Here is a 16,964-nt window from a genome sequence, read left to right as displayed (position 1 = left end):
ATTTTAGGCACTTTGCTGTGATTAAACGCCCTTATGTGACCATGTAAAATCATACAAACAAAAAAAAACATGTATATTTATGTAATCAACAATAAAACATGGACAAAAGAAATGATACTGCGCTAAACTAACTAAGTGAAACAAAAATAAACGAGCTGCAACAAAAATTGTGATATACACACAATATACAATCAAAACAAAACAAATAAGTTGTTTGTGAATATAAATTGACAATTGAATTAAAAAATAGTGTCCATAAGTGTCCAAAGAACAATAAATATATATTGAAGATGCAAATTAAGTAAATAAATTGTTGAGTGATATTTTAAACGTGACTGGCAAACAAAGATCCTCCACCGGTGAAAACATCTTTTCACCGGTGGAGGATCTTTGTTTGCCAGTCACGTTTAAAATATCACTCAACAATTTATTTACTTAATTTGCATCTTCAATATATATTTATTGTTCTTTGGACACTTATGGACACTATTTTTTAATTCAATTGTCAATTTATATTCACATATGGTTAGCGCAACTTATTTGTTTTGTTTTAACAATAAAACATGCTTTGTTACCTGTCTTTACCCCACATACATGAGTTTGAAATGTTCAAAATGCATTTCATGCAAACATGCGGACTGGTAAAGAGGCAGTTATGCTCTGCAGATGTGCGACTCCGCAACCTGCAACGTTAGCCATATGCCCAGCAGCAACTGTGCACCCCCCAGTTGTGCATTCGGTTAGCCTGAAGCCAACACCCGGATGAGGACTTTATAGAGACAGAGGCTCTCTAGGCTGAGGGAAGTTATATGCAACTTGAATCTCTGAAAAGACTGCAGCTGCAACCAGAGCTTGTGGCTTCTGATAGTTTTCTCCTCATTTAGGCCGACACCTGTTATCTGTTCTCTGACAGTGAACCTTCATCCTCAGGTCTTCCAATCCCCTGGTTTGAGGAATTAGAGCAGGGAAAGGGACACACCCTGTCTTCTGCTTGTGAGGATGCTGTGAATATAGCAGTTAACCTCTTATAGACCCATAAATGCTGCAACAAAACATATGCAGAGTGCTGCAATGTTGGGGGAGGCTCAACGCCTGACAGGGCTGATAGCTCATTCTGCGAGCCGTCTTAAGTCTCTACAGGGGAGGATAGTATCATGCAAGTATGATAAAGAACCACCAGATTCAGGTGGTGATACCCCTTGCTACCCCTGAACCCCCCTTTACGGGGAGACCCCTGGTGCCCCGAGGTACTTCCTCTGTATTCGATACAGATCGACAGGAATCTTAGGCCACAATAAAGTCTTCCCTTATGTAGTGAAAACAACTACTTAGGAATACTTGTGGAGCTGCCTATGGGCTGAAGCTTCCACCAGAAAACTGGAACTAGTGAGACCTGTTTTTGGGGGAGGAGGCTAAAGGCAGGTACTCCAAATAATGTGTCCAGACTTGGGCTCTCAGCCCCTGAACAGGTTGCATTTAGGGTACCTGGGTCCACCAAACCTGAAAAACTCCTAAGGAGTCAAAGGCGCTGACAGCCTCTGGAACCGCGCGCTCTGTGTCTCCTCCACCACCGCCGTTGTGCCTCTATTGTTGAAGAGACGCTGCACGCTGCCTGGCTCAGCTCCACGTCTATATAACACACGTGTATGTGCGCGCGTGACCGCGCGGTCCGTGGCAGGCGGCTGAGGGGGAGCTGCAGCCAGGGATGGAGACCACGCTGCAGGGGGGACCCGAGAAACACCCAGGCCGACCAAAGTCCTCAGGTCAGTAAGCTTTACTGCTTCACCTCCATAATGCACCTTGTACCTGTTAGCCCAACAGACCACTAGAGCCAGGCAGGGGAAAAGTATGGGTTACAAAACAAACCATCCTGTCTCAACAGACATAGTGGTGGATATGCCCATGCATAGCAGCATAATATAGGCTTACCCATAGTCCCCTTAATGGAGAACCTGCTGATGGACCAAGTCCCGCAGACCCTCCACTTACCTGTCCACGCTGCAGGGTGTTGCAAAGCAAGAGGCCCAGCCTTCACCCCTCACCGTGGGCTTCGTCTCAGACCTTCAGGGACTGGGGTCCATAGCAGGTCACCTCTCCCCTGGACCTATATAGCACCCTGGCAACAGAAAAACATTTGGTCTTTGGTATCGACCAATGTTCTGGAACCCAGGGTCCAGATCTCAGAGAGCATTATAGGCAAAACCTCGTTCTTCGTACCGAGGCCGGGTACCGTCCACTTTGGCTATGAAGCCCCTTGGACGGATCCGGATTTTATGGAGGCTTCTTAAATCCAGCATGGATCCCTCCAGTGGAGCTCCTCAGAGCACATGTTTATTCGTGACCAACACCTTAGACACTGATGAAAAAACTGAGGTACTCCCAGTATGGGAGGGGTTATATAGGGAGGGGACTTCCTGTTTGGTTGATTACACCAGTGTCCACCACCTGAAGGTAGGATATATAACCCACATAGTTATTACTAAGCAGCTCTGTGTCCCGTGATGTACGATAAAGAAAGACAGTTTATGATACACAGTGCTTTCAAAAGCTAATGTGATACAATTAGGGTTTACATCTACTTTGAGGAAAGTTATGACTACGGTCCACATACCATAATTTGTCGAACCATCTTTATTGTCTCAGGCCATGGTCGATTCTGGTTATACTTGGCATGGAGGCGTTCCAAAATGGAACTCATATTTACCTGGATCCTAAAAAAAAAAATTGTAATCGTTTACTATTTCATAAGCATTCTACAACGACACAATCAAAACTTCATCTTTACCACAGTGGCTGGTGATCCTGAAACATTAAGGGGTCCTATACACCGCAATTTCTGCATTTACTTTGCATTGCTGCCTGCACAATTGCAGTGTGTATGTGATTATCTGCGCACAGGTGTGTGAATAAAGCTGAAAGCATGAAGTGAAAAAATCACTATTATTTAAAAATATTTAAAAATAAATTAATGCTGCGATATCACAAAGAGTTCAACTGTGAGAAATCTACCAAGTCTACTTAAATTAACTTACTAAGGCCCCTTTCACACTACCGTGACTGCAAAGTCACGCGATTTGGCGGCCGCAATTTCTGTGAGACTTGAGGTCTATGAACCTGAACTTGCATCAAAGTCAGACCAAAGTAGTGCAGGGTTGTGGGGAAGAAGTCCTTGTCCCCATCAACAAGGCATGTGGACTGGTATGGTTCAGGAGGGGGTGGGGGCGCTCGCTCACACCCCCTTCCAATCTGCCGGGCTGCATGCTCAGATACGGGAATGGTATGGGGGGACCCATGCCACAAAACACCCCTGTTAAAATGCCAGATTACTGTAAAGTAAAAAAAATGAGAAAGATAAAACATTACAGAACTTTAATGTGACCTATAAACTAAGTAATGTAAAGGACATGGGATGTTAAGGGTGCTAAATACAAAAATTCACTTAGAAAAGAATAATAAAAAAAAAGAATAGAAAAGTATTTATTGATAACAACATATTAAAGCAGGGTTTGACCAAAACATTTTTAATCTAGGAGCCAGCTAAAAAAGTTAGGAGCCAGTTTTTTTTTTTTTGTATTAGGGTACTTTCACACTGGGGTGTCGCTGGTGTTGGCCGTGGCGCCTGCAAAACGCCTCCAAATGGGCAGGGGTGCTTTAGGATCGGTGTATTTTTTTACCGTCCTGCCAGCGCACTGCTCCAGTGTGAAAGCCCTTGGGCCTTTCACACTGGAAAGACATCAGCGGCTGTTTCAGGGCGCTTTGCAGGCGCTATTTTTAGCACAATAGCGCCTGCAAAGCGCCCCAGTGTGAAAGCAGCCTTACTCTACAATAAGCCTGCTCGGGGGATCTGTCAAATTCTCGTCAACGTCTGCGTCATATTTCCCTTGTTAAGAAGGCTGCACATAGGGGCGGGCGCTGGCACATTTCAGGCATTTCTCCAGTATTGGACAATTTATGCAGAGGGCTGCGTGCTTGCCTTGCTCTCATAGGCACAGCAGGGCTCAAATTACAATAACAGTATCCACTTGTTGTACAAGGAAAATTAAATATGCAATAAAAAGTTTTAAAAACTACTGGGCTCAGCAAGCCTACTATGGGAAAATATAGAATATGATAAAGCAATAAAAAAAAATAAAAAAAAGCAACCTGCAAGACTCATCTACACAATGGCACGAGCAGGATACATGCACAGAGCAGGCAGCAGGTGTGTGGAGCTGTGATAGAAGATCTAGAAGCAAACGGTCACAGTCCACTCTGTGTGTATATAGAAGGAGCTGTCATGTCTCAAGGCAGGGGACAGCTCTCGTGTACAGCAGGTAATACACAGCCCATCTCCACTACTAGCCTGTGGCAGCATTCTGAGAACACCTCAGCTATATACAGTGTACACTGTGAGGTCCACGCCAGTCCTATGTTTTTAGGCGAGGCCGCGGCTTCGACCTAGTCCGCCGCGATCCTGGGAAAAGGCCGCAGCCACGGCCACGCCTAAAACATCCTGCCCACAGTGCGTCGCAATCTTTTCCCAGGATCTAAGCGAGCTGCGGGCAGTATTTTTTTAAGGTGAGGCCGCGGCTTCAGCCTAGTCTGCGGAGCGCCGGTCCTATCTAAAAGAAAAGAAAAACAATTTTCCCCAGTCCTAATTGCCTCCTTTCACTCCTCCCAGCCGCTGGCCCGGCTCTCCAGCATTTCAACAAACTGCTCCCGGCTCAGCACCTCTTCTCTCCGGCTCAGCAGCTTTTCCACCCAGAGGAGCAGGGTGCACTTGTGCCGGGAAACCACCGACTCTGGAGCCCCCATGTCCCTGAGCCAAGTTGCCGCCTCCCTCAGCCGGTCCTGCTCCAATAATACCCTGGGTGAGAGCGACAGCAGTGGGGATGATGAGCCGTCAGGGATCCCCAGTTGGACTGCACTCTAGCCACGCTGCTCTGCTCCATCCCCGCTGACGCCGCTAATTTCCAACTTTCCAGCCAAGACCCCACAGCTCAGGCGCCAGGACACCATTTCTAGTCGCCATGGCGACCTGGCGCCCGGTATTTGTCGAGCCCTGTTCTAAAGTAATGGATTCAGTTCAAAGGTGTGGGTATACACCTACTCCCTAACAAATGATGATGAACTATTATATTCATGTACAGATTAATGTAGCGTCCATATTTTCCACAATTTCACCTATAAGGCTTCTTCAGGACTGGACGCAAACTGCACTTTTGTTGTATTTGTAGAAACAATGAGTATCCAGCTCAATATGAAGCATGGAGATTTAAAATACTGAAATGATTCCTCCCAGATTACTGCGCGACCCCTCCACTAAACTCCTTCCAAGGAATTGCCAAATCTCCCATAGGGAGGGATGTATTGTATATCACTTGGGTAAGAGTTACACAAAGTGCCTCACTCCTAACTTTAAATAATATAAACACAATGGGAGCTCCTGCAAATGCTGGGACTGGGGTGTGTAATCTTATATCATCCAGTTGCATTAATCCAAAAACCTATAGATAGATCCTGGCCACTTTTGCCCAGATGCCCCTCCAGGGGCTACTAATGGTTCCGCTCCAAAGAAAAAATTTGTAAAAAAAAGACAAACAAATTCCAAGGAAAACGGCCCAAAACTCCTACACCTATATTGAATGTCCCAGTCCAGCGTGAGCTCCCAAACACTTAGCACCCTTAAAATCCCATATCCTGTACATTATTTTCCAATTCAGGAATGTTGGTGCCATATAATTTATGATCAATATCATGCTGGTTTCTGCTCACCTCCATTGTGACCTATAAACCGTACAGCTCAGTTGAACAACAAACTGAAATCTTTTAGGTGGAGGGCAGTAAAAATAAAAAAATAAAATATGGTTGCATAAGTTGCTCAAGTGTGCACACCCTTAAATGAATACTTGGTTGAAGCACCTTTTGATTTTATTATAGCACTCTGTGTTTTTGGGTATGAGGCTATCAGCATGATACATATTGACTTGGCAATATTTGTCCACACTTCTTTGCAAAAATAAGATTTTTATAACAGCTTACCTGTAAAATCCTTTTCTTGGAGTACATCACGGGACAAAGAGTCTAGTACTTACTAAGTAAGTGGGTTATATGTTCCACCTTCAGGTGCTGGACACTGGTGTAATCAATTAGAACAGGAAGTTCCCTCCCTATATAACCCCTCCCATACTGGGAGCGCCTCAGTTTTTGTCACAAAGCAATAAGTGTCCCAATATCCCCAAACAAGAAGGGTGGGAACTCTGTGTCCCATGATGTACTCCAAGAAAAAGATTTTACAGGTAAGCTGTTATAAAAATCCTATTTTCTTTATCGTACATCACAGGATACAGAGTCTAGTACTTACTAAGTGGGATGTCCCAAAGCAATGCTTACTGAGGGGAGGGAGACACCAACAACGCAGACCACCATCAGACATGAGGACCTATAATGCTGCCTGCAGCATACTGCGCCAAAGGCTGCATCCTCCTGCCGTCTTATGTTCACCTGATAGGGATTAGTAAGCACAAACAACCAAGTTGCGGCCTGGCAAATCTGAGTCATAAAGGCTTGGTAATGCACCACGCATGAAGTGCTTACTATCCTGGTAGGGTGCACCCCAAAAGAAACAGGGGGAAGCCCTCTCTTTAAACCCCAAGCCTGAATAATAACCTGATGAATCGACATTTGACAACAGTTGATTTAGACGCTGCCTGCCCTTTCCTGGGGCCTCCTGGTAGGGCAACAACATCAGTTTTCTGTATCGAGCAGCCGCTTCAGACAGGTCTTGACCTCTCTTACTCTAACGAGAGAATGTAGCCATTTTAATAGCCGATCTGAACACTTCCCGCCCACATCTAGGGTCTTCTAGCAGCAAAACAAAACGTTAGGTTTCTATATCTGAAGCCTTCAGATAGATCTTTAACTGCTCTCATCTCTATTGAGAGAAAATAAATAACCTTTCCTTCCGCGGAGCAAGGTTTTGAGAAAAATGATTCAAATGAACACTAGACCCTTCTAGTAAATAAGGTTGGGTGGGGATTTACCGTCACCCTTCTTGTAAAATTTATTAAGTATGGCTCTATACAAAGAAAGTTGCCAATACTCTCTTGCGGAGGCAACCGCGACCAAGAACACCAATTTCCTCTTTAGAAGGATGAAGGGAATTATGGTGCATCAGCCCAGGGTGCTGACTCTGTAAGCCAGCAAAACTAGATCCTATCCTCCGAGCACAAGGGCGACCTAACTGGCGGACTTATACACGTCACCCCTTGTATAATGGCCCGGATCAAGGGTGTGACACCAGCGACCTTTGAAAATATTGACAAGGCCGAGATCGGATCCTTGATGGAACTTAAGGCTAGCTCCATCTCCTTTCCAATGTAGGAAGGCAAGAATTTTACCTATGACATACTACCAAGGATGCCTCCCCTTGGTTTCACACCAGGAATATGGGCCTTCCAGATCCTAGGAAATCTGGTCCTGGAGGCCAGCTCTCCTGTATGAATCAAGGTAATTGCCGCTGATTCTGAAAGCCCTGATCCTCAAGTATAACAGCCAGACCATTAATACCCATGTATGCAAGACAGGATGTAACCCTGCAAAGCAGGCCTGGACAAGCTGTGAGGGGCCCTGGGTCCTCTACTATCACCTCTACTATCACCTCTGCTGTCCCGTATGGGCTATGCCGGAGCAATTAGGTCAGCTTCCGTTTTCTTCTGATGTTGAATGGGAGCCACGAAAGTCGCGGCCCTGGGGGGAGAGAACACAAACCAGCGACAACTGGTCCCCCAGGATCACTAACACATCGGTCCCGCATGCGGGTGGATCCTTTGTCCTTGACACAAAGCTGTTCAATATCTTGTTGAATCTGGATGTCAACCCCCCTTATGTACAGGGTACCGTTTTTGTGACATTTGGTGAGAAAAAAGTCGGGGTGTAGAGGTCAACCTCCCGTACACAATTGTAGACGGCTCTAGCGAATCGCTTGCCAATCTTGCATTCCATGAAATGACGATTGTCAATAAGCAAGGCACAAGCTCCTCCCTGGTAAACAAAGTAAGCCACTAGAGAGGCATTGTCAGATTGTAACACCCTGTAACCTTAACGTTCAGGCCCTTAAGCCAGATGCTCCATCCGTAGCTCTAGAAAGCTGACGAATAAGGCTCACTAGGAGCTTGACCACCTTCCCTGTGCCGTGGTCTCTTCCAGGCCTGGACTCTATCACTAGAGGCCAGCCCTCGCAACCGCCACCTCCCAGGTAACGGGTATGAAGGATCTTCTCTTCTGCCAATCATTTAGTTAAGAACCATCAACTGAAATTCCAGCATATCCCTGGGACCAGACTCTTTGGATAATGCTAGGTTAGGATCCATTCGTTCCAGGCCAACGGAATAATGTTTATATCAGTCTTGAATAAAACTGAGCATAGGGAACTGTCTTAAATGAAGCCGGCATATTCCCTCTAGACTGGGATCCTAACCCAGGAGTTCCAGATACTTAACCATGCTGGACTCCCCTAGGCCCAGCCATGCTACTGACTGATCCGTCAGCAGGAGTTTGCCTCGGTATGCCATTACTGCTATACCCTGGGCCTTTAGACCTGCTAGAGGCGGGCTCTAGCACCCTTGTAAATAAACACACATGCAAATAGCATCTCATATGTGCATGTGGCAAGCTTTAAAGCCATATGCCTCTATGGAAGCGTGTGTTCATGGAAGCGTGTGATTATGGAAACATGAATTCCTACAAATATGTTTTCGGCAAAAACATAAAAAAGGGGCGTGCTGTATACACGCATACATATAGCATGTGAGCTATGAACAAGCATCTTGCAAGCAAGTATGCGCTCTGAACGTGTTATGCAGCATTGTGCAACACGTACCCCTGCAGACATGTATTCCTATGCAAGGCCAAGGAATCCTGTATAATTAAGGAAATCTAATTATCATGCCTCATAAAGCAACCAAGCGAAATCTAGGCAAACGTATCCTTATGCGATTCAGCATTTTTCATGCGCTCAAACATCTTATGCATTTTAAGCACTCCTGTGCGGACAAGTACCCTTGTGTGACCACGGACTCTTGTATGATCGAGCACCCCTGTGTGATCCAACATCTTTATGCAATTAAGCATTTTAATGCGATTTTTGGCATCTCTGTGAAAACAAGCCTCTCTATGTGATCAAGTATCCCTGGGTAATCAAGGACTCGGTTCACCAGGCAACCATGTGTGATCCAGCTTCTTTATGCATTCAAGCATTTTATGCAATTTTAGGCATTTCTGCGGACACAACCTCTCTGTGTGACCAAATATGCCTGGGTAATCCAGGACTCGGATGATCAGGTAACCATGTGTGATCCTGCATCTTTATGCACTCCAGCATTTTTATGCGATCTTAGGCATTTCTGTGAAAACAAGCCTCTCTGTGTGACCAAATATCCTTGGGTAATAAAGGACTCGGGTTATCAGGTAACCATGTGTGATCCCGCATCTTTATGCACTCCAGCATCTTTATGCGATTTTAGGCATTCCTGTGGAAACAAGCCTCTCTGTGGGACCAAATATCCTTGGATAATCAGGGACCTGGGTTATCAGGTAACCATCTGTGATCCCGCATCTTTATGCACTCCAGCATTTTTATGCGATTTTAGGCATTCCTGTGGAAACAAGCCTCTCTGTGGGACCAAATATCCTTGGATAATCAGGGACCCGGGTTATCAGGTAACCATGTGTGATCCCGCATCTTTACGCACTTAAGCATTTTTATGCGATTTTAGGCACTTTGATGTGATTAAACATCCTTATGTGACCATGTAAAATCATACAAACAAAAACATGTATCTTTATGTGATCAACAATAAAACATGCTTTGCTACCTGTTTTTACCCCACATGCATTTTGAACATTTCAAACTCATGTATTTATTTCATGCAAAAATGCGGACTGGTAAAGAGGCAGTTATGCTCTGCAGATGTGCATCTCCGCAAACCTGCGGCATTAGCCATGTGCAACAGCAACTGTGCATCCCCCAGTTGTGCATTCGGTTGGCCTGAAGCCAACACCAGGATGAGGACCTTATGGAGACAAAGGCTCTGGCCGTCTAGGCTGAGGGAAGTTATATGCAGCTTGAATCTCTGAAAAGACTGCAGCTGTAACTAGAGCTTGTGGGGCTTTTGATAGTTTCTCCTCATTAGGCTGCACCTGTTATCTGTTCTCTGAGGCCCCGAACACACGTCCGAGAAACTCGACAGGCAAAACACATCGTTTTGCTCGTCGAGTTCCTTGTGAAGCCGCCGAGGATCTCGGCGAGCCAAATTTTCCCACTGCCCAACGATGAAATAGAGAACATGTTCTCTTTTTGGCCCGACGAGATCCTCGTCGGTTTCCTCGGCGAAAAGTGTACACACGACCGGTTTTCTCGGCAGAATACGTCTCCCATCGAGTTTCTTGCTGAATTCTGCCGAGAAAACCGGTCGTGTGTACGGGGCCTGACAGTGAGTGAACCTTCATCCTCAGGTCTTTCAATCCCCTTGTTTGAGGATTTAGAGCAGGGAAAGGGGCACACCCTGGGCTAGATTCAGCAAGCATTTACGGCGGCGTATATCCAGATACGCCGCCGTAATTTCAAGTCGGCGTATCGTTACGCCGATTCTCCAAGGCAGATACGTCCAAAAAATAGGCTTCCTCCTCCGACGTAACTTGAATGCGGCGGTGTATAATTGTGTGCATTCTCACGCTGGCCGCTAGGGGCGCTTCCGTTGTTTTCGGTGTAGCGTATGCAAATTACCTAGTTACGCTGATTCACAAAACGTACGTGCGCCCGGCGGTAGTTTTTTATGTCGTTTTTTCGGCGTAACGTTGCTCCTGCTTCTATGAGGCGCACGCAATGTTAAGTATGGCTGTCGTTCCCGCTTCAAAATTTGAATTTTTTACGTCGTTTGCGCAAGTCATTCGCGAATAGGGCTGGACGTAATTTACGTTCACGTCGAAACCAATACGTCGTTGCGGCGTACTTGGGAGCAATGCACACTGGGATATGTACACGGACGGCGCACGCGCCGTTCGGAAAACACATCAATCACGTCAGGTCATCACACATTAGCATAAAACACACCCCCCTTCCACATTTGAATTACGCGGGCTTACGCCGGCCCCATTTACGCTACGCTGCCATAAGTTAGGAGGCAAGTGCTTTGTGAATACAGCACTTGCCTCTCAAACTTACGGCGGCGCAGCGTAAATACAATACGCTGCGCCGCCGTACGAATGGGCGCAGCTACGTGAATCTAGCCCCCTGTTTTCCGCTTGTGAGGATGCTGTGAATATAGTAGTTAACCTCTTATAGACCCATAAATGCAATGCAACAAAACATATGCAGTGACTGCAATGGTGGGGAAGGCTGCAACGCCTGACAGGGCTGATAGCTCATTCTGTGAGCCGTCTTAAGTCTCTACAGGGGAGGATAGTATCATGCAAGCATGATAAAGGCCACCAGATTCAGGTGGCGATACCCCTTCCTACCCCTGAACCCTCCTTTACGGGGAGACAAAAAAGTCCTAAGCCAAAAGCAGAGGAACTTAACCCTGGTACATCAACAGCTGAACTTAGTCTAGCAAAATAATGCCTGCTAATCTGCACAGCTAGATGCTGAGTAGGCGTCTTAGATGAATCTGTATCCAATCCACACAAGGTGCTTACGTGCCCCAAGCTACTGTGTCCTCCTGGCTTTATAGAGCTCTGACCTCTGGGCCTTTTGAAGGGGCCGCCCTGCGTCTGCACCATGAGTCGGCGAGCGCGTGCGCCAGCGGCAACCACATCGTCCCCGCCTACAAAGCGCCCCCCCTCGAGCGCGTAGAGGAATGGCGGGGGGAGAGAGATCCCCCAAGGAGCACCGTGGACCCGGACTACGAGGGATCCCCCATCGTGGCAGAGCCTGAAGCAGAGGAAGTAAGCCGCACCATAGATCAGCTAACCTTGAGCTTCCGTTCCTGGAAAGCATGGTAAGCGAATCACCAGGCATGTCTTTTTACTGCCTTAGTGGTGGAAAACAGATAAGACATGCAGCTACTCATGACAATCCTTTTGAATAAGACTTAGGGGAGATCTATAGGTACTACAGCCATCCTGTCTCAACAGACATAGTGGTTTCTTTGCCCAGGCACACATGCATTATAGGCAAGACCCAATAGCCCCTTCAGCAGAGGACTAGGACCAGCTAGGGGAGGTATATGGGTGCCAGAGCAATCCTGTCTCAGAAGACATAGTGGTTAAGTTGCCCATGCATAGAAGCATAAAAATAGGCGAGACCCATAGTCCCCAATGGAAAACCTACTGTCGAACCAAGTTCCGTAGGAACCTCCTCTTACCTTTCCACGCTGCAGGGTGTTGCCAAGCAAGAAGCCCAATCTTCACCCTTCACCATGGGTATTGTCTCAGACCTTCAGGGACCAGGGTCCATGGTCAGGAACACCACTCCCCTGGACCTATAAAGCACCCTGGCAGCAGAAAACATTTGGTCTTTGGTAAGGCACAAAGTACTGGAACCCAGGGTCCAGCCCTCCGAAGAGAGGCATTATAGACAAAACCTTGTTCTTCGTACCGAGGCCCGGGTACCATCCACTTTGGCTATGAAGCACCTTGGACGGATCCTATGGAGGCTTTTTACATCCAGCATGGATGCCTCCAGTGGAGCTCCTTAGAGCACATGTTCACTCGTGACCAACACCTTAGACACTGGTGAAAAAACTGAGGTGCTCCCAGTATGGGAGGGGTTATATAGGGAGGGAACTTCCTGTTCTAATTGATTACACCAGTGTCCAGCACCTGAAGGTGGAACATATAACCCACTTACTTAGTAAGTACTAGACTCTGTGTCCCGTGATGTACGATAAAGAAAACACTCCAAATCTGTCAGATTGCGAGGGCATCTCCTGTGCACAGCCCTCTTCAGATCACCCCACAAATTTTCAAATCGGATTCAGGTCTGGGCTCTGGCTGGGTAATTCAAAATCTTCTTCTGGTGAAGCAATTCCTCGGTTGATTTGAATGCATGCTTTGGGTCATTATCATGCTGAAAAATAAAGTTCCTTTTCATGTTCAGCTTTCTAGCAAAAGCCTGAAGGTTTTGTGCCAATATTGACTGGTATTTGGAACTGTTCATAATTGCCTCTACCTTGACTAAGGCCCCTGTTCCAGCTGAAGAAAAACAGCCCCAAAGCATGATGCTTCCACCACCATGCTTCACTGTGGGTATGGTGTTCATTTGGTGATGGGCAGTGTTGTTTTTGCAACAGACATATCTTGTGCAATTATGGTCAAAAAGTTTGACCTAGGTTTCATCAGACCATAACTATAGCTGCACGATTCTGGCTAAAATGAGAATCACGATTATTTTGCTTAAAAGATAGATCACGGTTCTCTCATGATTTTTGCGGCGTAACATCATCTTTCACATTAAAACAAAAAAATTGGCCTAACTTTACGGTTTAGTTTTTTTATTCATTGACGTGTATTTTTCCGCAAAAATTGCATTTGAAAGACCGCTGGGCAAATACAGCGACATGAAATATTGCAGCAATTGCCATTTTATTCCCTAGGGTCTCCTAGGGAATATTTACGGAGATATTTTTTGTAAAAGGTGAATTTTTTTTTTTTAAATGTTAGGGTTTACTTCCTCTTTAAGTGGTTAATCTTCCTGCATTTACACACAGAAGTTTGATATAAGAAGAAAGTTAGTCACAATGTTTCATGTTGTTAAAAACTTGTCAGACTGCCCAGATTTTTTCTTTAGTCCCCTTTCAGTGAGGGGAGAGGGACCTGTCATCCGCTGGAGATTAACGGAAAGATCTCCCGCTGAGCTGGCAGACCGCTGCAAGTGGATCCGTCCTGTGTGGAAGGGGGCCTTACACGCGCACACACACAGACAGAATTGTATACCTTTGATCTAAGAAGGAAGGATTAGTTACAATGTTTCCTGTTAAAAACTTGGCAGACTGCCCGGATATTTTCTTTTGACAGCTGATAAGTCTCTCCACTTGTTATATGAAAGAATCAGCAAACTCTGCATTGGATTGGGTTGAATCGCGATCACGATTTTTTAACGATTAATTGTGCAGCTCATTTTCCCACATGCTTTTGGGAGACTTCAGGTGTGTTTTTGCAAAATGTAGTCGGGCTTGGATGTTTTTCTTCTTAAGAAAAGGCTTCCGACTTGCCACTCTACCCCATAGCCCAAACAATTTAAGAATACGGGAGATTGTTGTCACATGTACCACACAGCCATTAATTGCCAAATATTCCTGCAGCTCCTTTAATGTTGCTGTAGGCCTCTTGGCAGTCTTCCTGACTAATTGTGGAGGGACACCTCCAGTTCTTGGCAATGTCACGGTTGTGCCATATTTTGTCCACTTGATGATGACTGTCTTCACTGTGTTCCATGGTATATCTAGTGCCTTGGAAATTCTTTTGTACTCTTCTCCTGACTGATACCTTTTAACAATGAGATCCCTCTGATGCTTTGGAAGTTCTCTGCAAACCATGGCTTTTGCTGTAGGATGCATTTAAAAAAATGTCAGGAAAGACCTACTAGAAAAGCTGAACTTTATTTGGGGTTAATCAGAGGCACTTTAAATGATGGCAGGTTTGTACTGAGTCCTATTTAACATCAGTTTGAATGTGATTGCTTAATTCAGAATACAGCTACATCCCCAGTTATAAAAGAGGATGTGCACTCTTATGCAACCACATTATTTTAGTTTTTTAGTTTTACTCCCCCCTCTATTGATTTTCAATGGAGTTGTACATTTTTTTTTTTTCAAATATAAGTTTTACTAGGAAAACACATGTGGAGAAATTCCAACATCACAACATAGATGTACATGTCATCGATATGTAAGTGCAGAAAGGTTTGTAGACATTGCAACCATCACCATAATATATCTCTGTACAAAGTCATACTTGGAAGAAAGTTAATAGGTCATGCACATAACATTCTGTACTAGTTAAAATACCATCGATGAGCAAGAACCTCTCCGTGTTTAATTTTATTTTTTGGCAAGAAATGAAGTAATAACAAGTGTAGTAGAGTGAAAAAAGAAAGGGGTGGGGGAAGAAGTAAGGGAGAGATAAGAAGGGAGGGGGGGGGACAGAGACAGGGCGAGGACGGGGAGTGGACAACACCACTCCGGGTCAAATCAGCGCCAAGTCCCAAGTAGGGATGTCCCCTCATCTGAGAAAATTAAATTATTCCAAATACCCCAGGTCTTCGTGTAGTCCTCATGCTTGTGCTGCGCGGTAAGGATCAAGTCCTCCATCCTCTTTGTTTCCTCTACTTTCCGCAGCAAGCACCCAACAGATGGTGGGCACTGTTGCTTCCAGCAGAGGGGTATTCAAGCCTTGGCCGCATTCAAAAGGTGGCGCACCAATGATTTTTTGTAGGAATTGATTGTGATCGTTGACAGGTGAAGTAGAAAGAAAGATGTGTCCTCCGGAATTTCATACTCCGTAAACGTTTGTGTAATACGGCGAACCTCTGTCCAAAAATTCGTCAGTCTTGGGCAGGACCAGAAAATATGTAGTAATGAGCCCGCGTCCACCCCGCACCGCCAACAGCGGTCCGAGGAAGTCGGGAAGCATTTGTGGAGCCTGGTGGGTGCGAGGTACCATCTGGAGAAAATTTTTAAATTGGTTTCCTGTATTTTGGTGCATGAGGAGGATTTTATGGCCAAGGTGATGATACGTTGTTTCTGTGCTACCGAGAATGTCCGGTTCAGGTCAGTCTCCCATCTTTCCAAGCACCGTAGGCTGGGTTGCGTGGGAGGCAAATTTAGGAGAAAGTACATTTGTGATAGAGTCTGAGATATCGACCCAGCCCCCGAGCAGCACTCCTCAAAAGTCATCAGTGGGCGTGAAAACACCTGCAGGTCAGGGATGGAATAAAGGAAGTGGTGCAATTGCACCGCCTTCCAAAAGGGGAGGTTGTAATCCCCTGACTTGTGTGTCAATTCGGCTAAAGACGTCCAACGACCCGACGTCACAAACTTGGAGGCCTGTTCCCATCCCAGGTCCCTCAAACTTGAGTATTCAGCCTGGTGAGAAGTCCGGATGTCCAAGAATCGGAAAAAGTGGTAAAAACTCTGACGTCAATAGTGCTTGTGTGGCTACATGGGAGCTATGTCGCAACGTAGTGCCGATCAATGGATGAGATTTCAATCTCGGGGGTAAATCGCCGAAACACTACAGTGCGCTTTTTAGAGGGACAGCAGTCTGGGACTGTTCTATTTGAGTCCACAGCTTATGTGTGCTGTTTCGTCTCCAGTCTAGGATTCTGCTCAAATGAGCGGCCTGATAATATCGTCGGATGTCAGGGACAGCAAGGCCTCCATTCTGTTTAGGGAGAGACATTTTGAGTCTGTACAATCTAGTTTTTTTTTTTTAGCCCAAATAAAGCGGATGAAGAAGCCCTGTACTTGTTTAAGAAAAGAAGCAACAATCTGAATGGGGAGGGCTTGGAACAGGTACAGGAATTTGGGGAGGATGCACATCTTTATCAGATTGCATCTGCCGAACCAGGAGTGTAGTCCTTTGTGCCATGTGTGAAGCAGGGAACGGGTCTTTGTCAGCAGTGGAGGGAAGTTAAGAGCAAACGTGCGTGTTATGTCAGATGGGATAAATGTTCCCAAGTATTTTATTCGTCCACTGAAAGGGGAAACTCGCCTGGATGGTTGAGATGCATTGGGGAGGAACTGCCACACCCATAGCCTCCGATTTAGCAAAGTTTATTTTGAGATTCGAAATGGCGCCATATATGTTAAATTTTATTAAGTTTGGTAGAGAGATCGTTGGGTTTGTTAGGAAAAAAAGGAGATCATCTGCGTATGCAGAGACTTTACATTGTGAGTTTCCAGCCGGGAGCCCTTGTATGTTGGGGTTTAGTCTGATTTTACATAAAAATGGTTCTAGGGAGAGGGCTAAAAGGAGAGGGGAAA

The 16,964-nt window shown here is 45.7% G+C and overlaps 1 protein-coding gene across 1 annotated transcript in view; it reads right to left on the bottom strand.

The window, feature by feature from the left end:
- Window positions 1-16,964, bottom strand: part of LOC120919481 (mediator of RNA polymerase II transcription subunit 1-like) — a 525,430-nt gene that overhangs the window by 406,223 nt on the left and 102,243 nt on the right. Inside the window, 1 exon segment of the mRNA XM_040331663.1 lies at window positions 2,612-2,711. Within this exon segment, the coding sequence (XP_040187597.1) occupies window positions 2,612-2,698 (87 nt within the window). The 5' untranslated portion in view covers window positions 2,699-2,711.

This window comes from Rana temporaria, chromosome 12 (assembly GCF_905171775.1).
Source record: "Rana temporaria chromosome 12, aRanTem1.1, whole genome shotgun sequence".
NCBI lineage: Eukaryota > Metazoa > Chordata > Amphibia > Anura > Ranidae > Rana > Rana temporaria.
Note: the sequence above shows the minus strand (reverse complement) of the source record. Positions and strands in the feature narration are given on the sequence as shown.